Source organism: Megalobrama amblycephala, linkage group LG17 (genome assembly GCF_018812025.1).
Source record: "Megalobrama amblycephala isolate DHTTF-2021 linkage group LG17, ASM1881202v1, whole genome shotgun sequence".
NCBI classification, from domain to species: Eukaryota; Metazoa; Chordata; class Actinopteri; order Cypriniformes; family Xenocyprididae; genus Megalobrama; species Megalobrama amblycephala.
In genome coordinates, this window is record NC_063060.1 from 29,937,339 (window position 1) to 29,950,560 (window position 13,222).

At 36.0% G+C, this 13,222-nt stretch overlaps 1 protein-coding gene across 2 annotated transcripts; it reads left to right on the forward strand.

The window, feature by feature from the left end:
* The first annotated feature begins 4,965 nt into the window (after positions 1-4,965).
* On the forward strand, positions 4,966-12,458 carry LOC125251471 (cytochrome P450 7A1). 2 transcript variants are annotated; one of them, XM_048164492.1, is made up of 6 exons: positions 4,966-5,084; positions 10,059-10,299; positions 10,395-10,999; positions 11,239-11,369; positions 11,471-11,649; positions 11,784-12,458. In XM_048164492.1, exons 1-6 carry the CDS (start codon positions 4,972-4,974, stop codon positions 12,081-12,083), a joined length of 1,569 nt encoding a protein of 522 aa, XP_048020449.1. In that variant the 5' UTR covers positions 4,966-4,971; the 3' UTR covers positions 12,084-12,458. The 2 variants fall into 2 exon arrangements, with proteins under 2 accessions (XP_048020449.1, XP_048020448.1); XM_048164491.1 differs by lacking the exon at positions 4,966-5,084 and adding an exon at positions 9,592-9,750.
* Positions 12,459-13,222: the final 764 nt, after the last annotated feature.

Sequence of the window (13,222 nt, forward strand, 5' to 3'; positions counted from 1 at the left end):
AACACGTAGGCTTGTGGGAGAATGCTGCTTTATTCCACACCACGATGAATATGTTGAAACAGAGTGAAACTACAGAGAGGAGATGTACATATAATAGAACAACTTTGTTTTCTCCAACAAAATCACACTAATATGAATTCATTGTATATAGTTCTTAAAATGGCTAACATTACACATTACACAGTTTTATAAATAGTAAATTAAACAAACTGAATACAAATTAATCACAAAACTTACAGACAATGCTTTCTACAGAGGATCACAAAATTAATGGCTTGCTTCCAGTTCTTTCTGTGTTGTACTAACTTTAACTGATGCAATTAACTGAATTTAACGGTCATGGAATGTTACTATTGCAACTATTTTTAAAGGAAGCTACTATATATTGGTATTGGAATCAACATTAAATGAATGATCCAGAACAATATTCATTATTAACATATGGCTCAGTAAATGAAATATAAAGTATAGTACAGTAAAACTATTGTATGTATGTTTAATTTATTAGGCTTAATTTTAAAGTGACATAACAAACATTGAATAAATTGTACTGGATCCTACAGCATAGTGGAATTGTTGTGGATCCCCTTAGAATCATTTCTATCCTTCTCAAAGTTATAATCCTGTAGAATATGTAGATACGGTATGCACAATTTATTAGGGTCTAGCCTTGACCTAAAGTGAAATATGCACTTAAGTCTGCTGACTGATAATACTGTTGCTAGCAATAAAAATAATACAAAACAGAGCAGCTATGGAGCAGATTAACTGTTTTTAAATTTTGAATCACCACTGTGATTTTTTTTCAAATAAATCAAATAACTTTGCTTTAATACTCCTCTAGTTAGTGCTCAAGAAATGCATTTATGATCTTTTTTCCAAAGTTGGATTGCAAAATCAGAGACACTACTGTCATGAGTGTCTAAGAAAATAATGGTACACTCAGAAGCATCTGCTTCTGCCTCTTAAATCTGAAAACTGCACCTGACACACTTAAAAAAAAGCCTTTTTTCCAAGATTACAATTAATAGTAAAATTGAAATCAAATTGAATTTAATATTCCCTGCATATTTTAATTGAATAATTGAATGATCCTTGCATATTTTACATAAGGATTATTCAATTCAATTTGATGGAATTTTACTATTAATTGATATGCATAGGCCTAAATCTTAAAAAAAAAAAAAAAAGCCTTACATTTCTTTTTGAGTGCAGATGCACTTTACCCCTGATCTGCACGCTGACTGGAGCTGGATCTCAGTTTGAGATTACAGTAATGTGGATCATCAGGGGTTAATTCATAAATTATCAAACAACTTGACAGTCATACAGACCCAAAGGCATAATATGAGTTCTGATACTCCGCCCCCATTGCATGATTGCAAATGACATTAGAGCCGTCTGAGTTATCATGACTCACATTCCAGCTTGATTTGGTCTCAAGAAAATTTACAAAAGAAAATTAACTACAATCTGAGGGCGTTTTCACATCAGGCTCATTTGTAGGGTTTGTTTTGTAAACTGGTGTGTTTTCTCGTTTAATTCGATTCGTTTAGGCATATGAACATGCAATTGCGCTTGCATCCGCACTAAAACAATCGCTCCGAGATCACCTGAACGAAGTTGTCTTAGCCCGATTGAAAATTAACTCTGAGGCGGTTCGGTTGAGGTGAGAAAGCAATCCGACCCAGCGGACCAACGAACCAGGCGTTATCATAATTCACAATGGGAATGTGTTATACGCTATAAAAAGCAGCATAGTAAAATCAAAGCAAAAGCAAAAACCAAAGAGCGGCTCTTCATCTTAAAATGTTGGTAATTGCTATTCTCCATGCATTGCAAGAATGCAGTTCCAACGAAGCCTTGATTCCCTCTCAAACTGCAATATAAATTATATATATATATATATATATATAGTAGTCAACATTTGAAGTGAATCAAAACCTTTCCTCAAAACCTTAAAACCTTCTTTTTAGGACAACTTTGATGAACTTTTTTGATCCACTTGACCACTGTATATATAGAAGTTATATGATGACTACATTCGTATGAGTTTGCGTGTATCACGAACACTGATCTATATGAATGATATAGATAATTCATTCAGTGGTCATGACAGCTACAGATAAAGTCACAATAGCTCACGGAGCGAATTTGTCAATCATGATGCAGTTACTCAGGAAACCAGTAAGAGCAACTTTACTGTTATGTGACTTGCATAAACACATGTTGGTATGCTTTGAAATGTTGAAACAAACTAAGTTCCTGTTTCAGAGAACTGGTGGCATGTGAAATAGCAAAAAGATTTTGAGTATAGACTTGGAATTTATCTTTACTATTTGTCAGAATAGGACAAGAAGCCAAAGTTGAGTATTTTTGAAGAGGTCAGGGTTTACCTTCACCTATCTGCCTATCATAGTTCAAACAGATAACAGTACTCTGACATATTTACTGGATCATGAATTCAACATACAACACTGGCCAGGAATAATCAATGCTTGTGCAGAAACTCTCCAACTTTCTCTCTAATGTAGACTAGCATGTCACAGAGTGCACTGAAATAAGCAAACTGACCGTAAACAGCTACACATGATATGGTCCGTTTGGCAAAGAGAGTTGTTTTTGAGGTTAAATTTGTATTGAGTGTACATTAAGTGCATAATAAAATATAACTAATGTAACTATGGTTCTGGTGTTGAAAATTGATTTTGCAAAATGTAAAGGCCCCCAACTCCATAGATTGTCAAAAAAAATGTGTGCTGAAATCATGAAGAAAAATAAGAACGCTGATGTTGGAAGCAGGCCTTTTGGCTGATTATTTTAACAGGTTAGAGGTAACAAATGTCCTTTTATCTCTACATTACCAACTTCAAGGTTAGTTATACTGTAGTTTTAATCTGATGTTTTTCCTTTTATGGCTCTGTGAGGGTCATAGTGCATGTGTGGATGTATGCTTGCTGACAGACATGAACGCTGTGGTACATTGAACGGTTTTTCATCCAGATGCTATTATCCAATGTGACATAAAGCAGAAGCAATTTATCATAAGAGTCATTACAATGCAAGTTTCAAGTATAAGGTAGATTACAAAAGTTAAAATGGAAAAGAGAGACAGAAAATTGTATTTATATATATATTTTATAATTATATTTATTAAAATAAGTGCCTTCGTTTATGGTTGTAGATTAGTTACGTTCTTGCATTATAGATCCTTCCTGTAGCTCAAACATTAGAGCATGGCACTAGCAACGCCAAGGTTATGTGTTTGATTCCCTGGTAATCAATGAATTGAAAAAAATGTATAGCTTAAATGCAATGTAAGTCACTTTGGGTAAAGTGTCTGTCAAATGCATAAATGTAAATGCAACGTAGGACATATATAAGACATTGCAAATAATGCACAGCATATGGTTTTAAATTAGTTGACTGATTCATAAATGTCTGATCCAATTTAAATTAAGTTAGCAAAAGCTTAAACAACAATTATTTTGATAAAATGTCTTTCCTATTCAGTTGTTCCCGTGAACTTGCATTGCAATTAATCTCTTTTCTTTTCTTTTCTTTTCTTTTCTTCTCTTCAAGAACAGGTTCCCTTTCATTTCACAACCTTTCCTGGCAGTCATCCATTCAAAGTGACTGTTGAACGCAATGCAGAGTTTGTCTGGCTATCTCTCATCAAACAGCAGACACTTGCTCATGAGCATTTGACAGGACACGCTTATTATAAGTCAGTGAACCAATGCAGAGCAAAACTCTCGTGGCTAGTAGGTATGATGCTTCATACTACAGAAATTTTGTTCAAGTCATATTCTGCAGTACATATAACTTCATGTATATTAGTAATTATTTGAGCAAACCTACTGTACATGGGAAAAAATCCAGTGGCAAATCAGTTGTGCATATAGACTTGTATTAAAAGATACTAGAATTTAATAAATGTTTTATTCCAGGGGAAGGCTTCCATCAGCCTTTGGGGTAAATCCTTTTTATTTTCAAACAAAGTCTGACTGCTGGCACTCCAAGAGGGTGGTATGATAGAGATTTCACCCCTGTAGCTCATTTCTAATTGGTTACACGATCAACTCACCCTGTGTTACAACATTTCCCAGTGTCCACTATGTGTTGTATAATCAGTCAAAAGTTGTGTTACGACCCACCCCATTTGATCAGCAATGAGAAGTCTTTTTTAACATGTAGGTGAAAAGCTTTTAAATGTTATATAACAAATTAAACAAGGTGCCCTGCTGATTCAGATGATATACATTCAAACATTCATTAACATGATCACAAATCAAATTATAAATTAGACATGAAATTTTACTGTCTTAGGTCAAAATAGCTTTTTTTTTTTTGTTTCTGTTCTATTCTTTTTATATTTCTATTTTATACACTGCTTAAAAAATTACAGGAACACTTTTAAAACAAATCAGATCTCAATGGGGAAAAATATCAAGCTGGATTTCTATACTGATATGGACTGGGTAAAGTGTTAGGAACAAAAAGATGCCACATCGCTTGATGGAAATGAAAATGATCAACCTACAGACGACTGAATTCAAAGACACCCCGAAAACCAAAGTGAAAAAACTAATTTTTACAAAACTGTTTTTTTGCGATCGTTGTTTTTTTTACATCCGTTATTAGACAGTCTAGGGATGGGTACCGAAACCCGGTATTATACTGGGCCCGGGGCTAAATTATGAAAGACCGGTGTGTCGATAAGCTCTGACGTTAACGGTTCTGCTATCGGTAGGCTACTGGAGAAATTATGAAGAAAATACAGGTTCATTTTTTATTGCTATATAGACATTATCTTGCAAATTCTATCTCGCCAGAGTTGCCAGCTGCGTCTGTATGCAATAATATTAGGACATTTGTCTATGATGCATTTTTGCTTTCGCAGTCCAGAAGAGAGATTGCGCTCACGCAGAGGAGCAACAGCGCGCGCAGCCGCTCACAAAGCCCTGTTTAATGGTGACGATGGAGGAGAGAACTAAACAACTAAACGTCTGCTTACACTTTAGGCCTGTGATATTAAGCTATTTCGATTTTGGCTTCCAAGGATCAGAAGGAAGATATATGAGGTAAAACTAGTTTCGTCTAGCACACCTTCATTCTCTTCAGAGCTGTGCGCGTTCCTTCCTCCCTAAACCCAAACTTAACGTCAGAATCAGCTCAATCGGTGATTGTTGTAAAATACAGTCTTTACTGTTGCTAAATTCCAGTAAATGTTTGATAATTATTATCAACGTTTTAAAACGTTGAAAGCACAATAATCCGCACAAGAGACGCTGTTCCTCAGGCTGAATTGTGTGTGCGGCGCGCGCTTCAAAACGGGTCGCAAATAGACAAACAAATTACACGTTGGGCTTCAGGGGCACGTTCAAGAGATCAAATACACACACAAATATGTTAAAATGACCGGATTGGAGCGTGTTTAGCTACTTAAACGAAGTTTATATCGTAAGTGTACATGAATAACTTAGAGGAAATCTGATGTGTGTTAATATCTATTGTCTTAAAGTGACAGCAGTCACCTTCTGACAATTATGCCATCGATGTTAATCAAACAACAAAATGCAAAGAGAAAATCACTCACAGCTCTTCATCTTTAATAGGCATTAATCTATTTATTTATACTGTGAAAACCATGCAGTGTAATTTTACATTTGGTTACTTTACTTAGATTTCTTTTATAGGCTAGGCCTATATTACTTACCTGAACACATGAACAAATGAAAGCACTTTATTTCATTTGTATCTTTGATTTATTGTATTTGTCAGTTTGTTTTACTTTATTTCTTTGTTCATGTTCTTACTGTATCTTAAAGGTCCCGTTTCAAACTTTAGTTAGTGTGTAATGTTGTTGTTGTTAGAGTATAAATCAAATCTGTAAAATTTTAAAGCTCAAAGTTCAATGCCAAGCGAGATATTTTATTTAACAGAAGTCGCCTACATTGAACGGCCAGTTTGGACTACATCCCTCTACTTCCTTCTTTAATGACATCACTAAAACAGTTTTTTGACTAACCTCCGCCCACAGGAATACACAAGAGTTGCGTTTGTAGAGTGTGTTTGTCGCCATGTCATCGAAACGCTGTTATTTTCATCCCGCAGTCCAATCACCGGGTCTGATTCCGGCTCAAATTGATAGGGTAAAATTAAAGACATGTTTACAATAACACTGAGTGCGTGCATCTCCACGTTATGGTAAGAGGCGTGACTTTTCCGGGCAAGATGCGCTAAACTGCTGTCGAATCACAACACAGGAACCGCTGGCACAATCAGAACTCGTTACGTATTTCTGAAGGAGGGACTTCATAGAACAAGGAAGTCATCAGCCCGTTTTTATGACAGTGGAAACAGCGGTATACAGATAAGTAAATTATGTGAAAAATACTGTGTTTTTTTACACGCGAAACATGAACACATGTTATATTGCACACTATAAACACAATCAAAGCTTCAAAAAACCACGTAAAACGGGACCTTTAAATAAAAGACCATGCCGGACACTATATAATATAAAGCAAAGTTAATTCAGCTCTTTTTATATATTATATTATATTATATTATATATTATATTATACTTTAATAATATTTTAGTATCTGTAAGAGTAGTAATACCGTAACCCAGTGCAGAAAATGATATGACAACAATAATGTCTAAATGTAACTGGCCCCTCTAACAGTACAGCTGGCCCCAGAAAAAATGTTAGTGGCCTCCACCTGTAAAACCATTCCTGTTTTGGGGGTCATCTCATTGTTGCCCATCTAGTGCACCTCTTGTTAATTTCATTAACACCAAAGCAGCTGAAACTGCCCAGGTGAAAAAAAGTACATTTCTATAATATACTTAAAGTGCTCTATTTTCATGTACTAATTTTGTACTTCTATAATTTTATACTATCTCATTTAGATACCACTTTAGATAGTACATTTGAACCCATAGCTGAATATATTTTTTAAATACAGAGATAGTATATTAAAAACACATTTTAGTTCATATTTCATGGTGTCTCAAAATAGCACAGTTGAGTACACTTAGATGTTCTTAAGATGATCTTAACACTAAAGAAGAATTTTTAGTATATCAAGTACAAAATTAGTGCACGAAAATAGAGCAATTTAAGTACATTATAGAAGTGTACTTTTTTTCACCTGGGTGATTAACAACCTCCTCTGACCAGAACAATACTGTTTTGATGCTAAAAACTGACTTGATGCTATTCTCTGATTAAAAAGTGTTCCTTTAATTTTTTTGAGCAGTGTATATGTATTTGTATATTTAAATTTTGCTAAACCTATATTCCCTTATTTAACAAAAATAGTTCAGACCTGGAGTCTTTGCTCAGCTAAACAAGCAAGAGTTTTCTTTTCAAACAAATTTACCCTGCATACAAAGTTTGTCTAAATAGCCAGGATTTGCCATGTTGGATGGGCACTATATTGCACATATTCTTTCCTGTATTTTACTATTTTTGGCCTGTCGGATCACTACAGTGAATGTGATTTCACCAAGTATGACATGTACCTAGATCAACATTTTTGTTGATCCTGTAACAACATTCCAATCAACCAATCAGATTTGAGTTTACAGTTTATGTCAAGTTGAGGCTTACATCCAGGGTTAGGTGCTTCTACATCAGTATTATTCACCTATCATTTCCCTCTGATTTTAGGGGAAAAAAATAGAAAATTCCAGACAGGAATGTTGTTCCAGGATCAACAAAATACGTCTTACCTGGTAATCATGGTGACGATACTTGATGGTATTATATATGGCATTTGCAAGTCTTTACAATTTTGAGTTATGGCTAATGTTTAATAAAAAAATGATTTTCAGTTCAATTCAGTCTTTAAATGCACGTGAGAAGTTACAGCAGCCATAAAGCTTTATGAATACCTTCATGCTATAGGTGAGCCCTCTCACACTTTTTATTGGTATGTACATATGATCCTACATTTCACTTTTCTAACATGTTGTAACGGTTTGTGAGCTGAACAAACTATGGGGAAAGAGGCTGTCTGAGGATACAGTATATAATGATTTGATTGCAGCAGATTGTTTGGTTTATCTGCAGTTTCAAGGTCAAATGAATCCCTGGCCATCACAGTGTTAATTATTAAAGTTGATGAACATGGCCTTCATCTGGACCTTATCAAAAAAGTCAACTCATTTTAGTGAGACACGTCACACATTTTGAGATTCAATTGGTGCTTTTGATAAGATCAGCGATATATTAGAACTGATTATTGACATTTTATTTTAAGGTCTCATTAACTCAGTTCAATCAAATAATATTAACAGATACTTTTAATTTTAATAATGTATTAGTGAATGTTGAAATTAACATGAACTAGGATTAATAAATGCTTTAAAAGATTTTTTAAACTAATGTAGCTAATAATGTTAACCTTATTGTAAATTGTTATAGATCCATTCAGTTACCAAAAATATCTGAGAAGAATGTTTCATTAATTTTAATTGTCTAATAGATCAAATGGCCAAAGGCACAAAACAAGGTAATTATCCATTTCTAAAATCATGTCTATACTTTTCTTCACTTGGATTATTTGTCTGATTTGTGTAATTATGTTAAACCAGCCTGAACAAAGCTCTTATGAAAATTTTGCTTACCAGCTCATGTCAGTCAGTTTTGTAACAGTGTGTCTAAACTGAATGAACTCACTGATGCTTTTAGGTTTTCAGGCAGAGCACCAGTTACCTATGATCAATGACCGTTTATCCAGAAGTGACCTGTCAAATTAAGGTTACAATAGTATAAACTTCTTGTCTCGCAAATAAACACTTTGCCAATTCATACAGCTTTTTGACCTCTCCTCATCACCAGACCAGGGAAATACTCAGAAAACCTTTGCTGAAAATAGACTAATCATTTGCTACACTTGCTCATCTGACACAATCAAGCTGCAAAAAAAAAGGAACATAAATTTTAGACACAAGAGGTCTAGCATAAGAGTAGTATAATACTTTTTGTTTAAATATAATACATTTAATGGTGGATTTTTTTAATATGTGACACTGATGCAACCTCAACCTTTTAGTCATCGATAGATTTTGTGTCATGATCAAAAGATAAGCTTAAAAAAATATTTTGTAGGGGTGTGCATTCATTCTTGAAGACCAGTTTTGTTTTGAGACATTGTGTGAAAGACCTGTGGTTGTGAAATACGGATGCAATACATCCACTGAAATTAATTTGCGTAATATGTACACAGCATAAAAATCTACAAAGAAAAAAGCATGACTTAATCAACATGTTTAAATGTTTAAAATGAGTTTCAGAGAAAAAAAAACAAACAAAAAAAACACAAAACAAATCAAAGACCTTGAATGTGTTTCCCAACTTTGCAATATTATCAAAGTACAGTCTACTGGCTCTCAGGTGGAGGTGTCCATGGACTCCGTTCAAGGACACACGAACGCACGCATATACACCTATCAAGTTTTTTTTCCCTAAAGGCATCTGGCACGTTTTCAGAAAAAAAAAAAAAGTGTTGGAAGGAGTCATTTGTTGAGAAGTTACGTCAGGGGCTGTGGCTTGTGGTGGATCATATAAATACAGTGCTAAGAGTGTATGAGTGCATCTTTAAGGATTGCAGCCACACTCTAGTTCCACCAGGTTTTGTCTCCCCAGCAGTCATGATCCTAAGTATTGCCCTCATTTGGGCCATAGTAGTTGGGCTCTGTTGTTGTCTTTGGCTTATCACAGGAATACGCAGAAGGTAAATACCCACAGATTTGTGACTAAAAGCTTCACTAATCTTGAGAACATCATGGGGATGGTGGGATTCACTTCTGTTTGACAACTGATGATACATAATGTTAAAATCTCTAATGCTAAGGTGTAAGATTTTTAATTATTTTTTTAGTTAGTTTTCCAAACAACTTTTTTTGTTTTGTGTGGCATTAAATAGAATATAGTTCTTTTAAGTTCTCTAAGAACTAACCTACATGACAGAACTTGTTTAATGTTCTTAAATCCTGCATTTATGAGCTGTTTTGTAATTGTTTGACGTTGTGGGTGTTTCAGACAGCCTGGGGAGCCTCCAGTAGAAAATGGCTGGATCCCTTACCTTGGCTGTGCTCTTCAGTTTGGCGCAAACCCTTTGGAGTTTCTTCGCAGCAGACAGAAGAAATATGGTCACATTTTTACATGCAAGATCGCTGGGCAGTATGTTCATTTTCTTTGTGATCCATTCTCCTACCACGCCGTCATCCGCCAAGGAAGGCATCTTGACTGGAAGAAATTTCACTTTGATGCCTCTGCAAAGGTACAGGAAATTACTCTTTGATTTTTTTCAGCAATCTAACTACAAACTACTAACTACTTAAATTGGCATGTGATGACGTGCATGTTTACTTGCAGGCATTTGGTCACGAGAGCATGGATCCCAGCCACGGTTACACCACTGAAAATCTGCATCAGACATTCCTAAAGACCCTGCAAGGGGATGCCTTGTCTTCTCTTATTGAGACCATGATGGAAAACCTTCAGAGCACCATGTTGCAGTCAGGCATGCTGAAGGCTGAAACTTCCAAGTGGCAGAGCGATGGTATTTTTGCCTTCTGCTACAAGATCATGTTTGAAGCAGGCTACCTGACCCTCTTTGGAAAGGAATTGGATGGGGACCAGAGCATTGCACGTCAGCAAGCCCAAAAAGCTCTGGTGCTTAATGCTCTGGAGAACTTTAAAGAATTTGATAAGATCTTTCCTGCTCTGATCGCTGGTCTCCCCATTCACGTTTTCAAGAGTGCCTACAGTGCTCGCGAGAACCTCGCCAAGACTATGCTCCACGAGAACCTCAGCAAGCGTACCAATGTGTCTGACCTCGTATCCTTGCGCATGCTCTTGAATGACACATTATCTTCCTTCAATGAGCTGAGCAAAGCCAGGACCCATGTGGCCATACTGTGGGCTTCACAAGCCAACACTTTGCCTGCAACCTTCTGGACCCTGTTCTATATGATCAGGTACAACTCATACTCAGCCAGCGAAAAACTGCACAGTAGTCACTCTCCAGAGTTATAAACCAGCATAGATAAATGTGTTGATTGTAGTAGTAGAGATAAGCATTAGAGTGTTCTTGGAAAAGACTTTTACTGTACCTTCATATGGAAGCGTTAAACTGTGAAACTAATCTATAATATTGTATGCAACAGTTCAATAATGTACTTGTTAGGTTGATGACAAAACTTCTACTTGTTTTCAGGTGCCCTGCGGCCATGAAAGCTGCTAGCGAGGAAGTGAGGCAAATGTTTGAAAGTTCTTATCAGAAAGTAGATCCAACTAATTCTAGACTTGTACTAACAAGAGAACAGTTGGACAACATGCCAGTTCTAGGTGGGAAGCACTATGAAAATATTTAAACATTTATGTATTCAACATTCTTAACATAGCCTACCAAAAGGTCATGTGGACTAAAGCTTCTTTGCAATTTTCAGACAGTATCATTAAAGAGGCGATGAGACTGTCCAGTGCGTCCCTGAATGTGAGAATGGCCAAGAGTGATTTCCTTCTTCACCTGGACAACAAAGAGTCTTACCACATCCGCAAAGATGATGTAATAGCTCTGTACCCTCCGATGATCCACTTTGATCCTGAGATCTATGACGATCCTCTGGTGAGTATTATGTTCTTTGCTGGTGTTTAATAGATAAATGGCAGCTTTCACCTGAAAAAAAAAAAAAAAATGAATTAACTTGTGAATTTTATCTTGAATTGTATTCTCATCATGAATGTTTTTGCCACAAACAGACATACAAGTATGATAGATACCTTGATGAGAATGGGCAGGAGAAGACCAGCTTTTACAGAAACGGACGCAAACTTCGTTACTACTACATGCCTTTCGGCTCTGGGGTGACCAAGTGTCCGGGCCGTTTCTTTGCTGTGCACGAGATTAAGCAGTTTCTGTCTCTTTTACTAGCATACTTTGAGATGGAACTTTTGGACTCTGATGTGAAAGAACCACCGTTGGACCAGTCTCGTGCTGGACTGGGTGTTTTGCAGCCCACCTATGATGTTGACTTTAGATATAGACTCAAATCTCACTAAGGATCTCACACTTATTTATTGACTGTTGACAAACTGTAAATAATGTATATTTTGCGTCATGTCCAAGTAGACAAATGTGTTCTTTCTATTCAACTTGATTAGAGAGACATTTTAGGAAGTTTGAAAGGAACTTTAGAGCTCTCCTTTTAAAATTTTCAGTAACATTTACTGCACTTATGCTATGTGTATTCATAGTATTCTTCTCAGTAGGCCTACTTAAACTACTATCTGGCAGTATTCAAAATATGATATTGTACATTGCTTAGAAAATGTAATCACCCACATCCTCTTTCGCCGGCTGCTCACCATTTTTGTAAAATGATATGTGCTTTGTGAATTTTATTTTGAATATACATAGTGATTTTTTACCAAAAACCTGAGTGTGTCTTATTCACCCGCCATTTAAAGGTTCTGTAAGCAATTTTAGATGGAATTACATGTAGATTATTATACCCCTTGAAAGATACCAATGAAATAACTGTCCTGATGTATCACGATGATCTCTGTAACAGCTTCTGTAAACAATATTGTAAAAAGTCGCGGTCAGACTAGCCAATCAGAGGTTTTTTGAGGAGTTTTCGTGCGTTTCACAGCGTATAGGCTACAGTCCATCTGGGAAGCCGCAAACTGAGAGTGCCAAATATGAACTTGGAGTGAACTTATGAACTCATTTATAAAATGTTGCGCAGAAACCATCCTAAATTTGATCTTACGATCATTTCTAAGATGTGCGTACGTGTGATTCACAGAATGAACGTACACACAGAAAACGAGTGTACGCTTCTCTTTCAGATGTGAAATCTATAAATCGCAAATTATTTTGAACTTGCACGCAGCTGAATGGTTTCAGTTCTCAGCGTTGTAAACGACACCTAATTAAGCATTTACAAGTCATTTACATCTAAAAGATCATAAGTCATCGTCCAAAACCTTTAATTTAGAATGGCGAGCGGCAAGAATAGCTTAGATTTCCAAAAACCCGCAGTACTCTGACAAGGAAAAGTGCGTATGTCTGCTAAGACCCTGACGTGACACTAAGCACTTTTCCATGTCAAAGACCGTTTTTATAAATACGAGTGTTGGCGTGGATTTAAAGGTGCTAAAGAGGATCTTTTCGTCGACTGAGAAACCAAAGACTG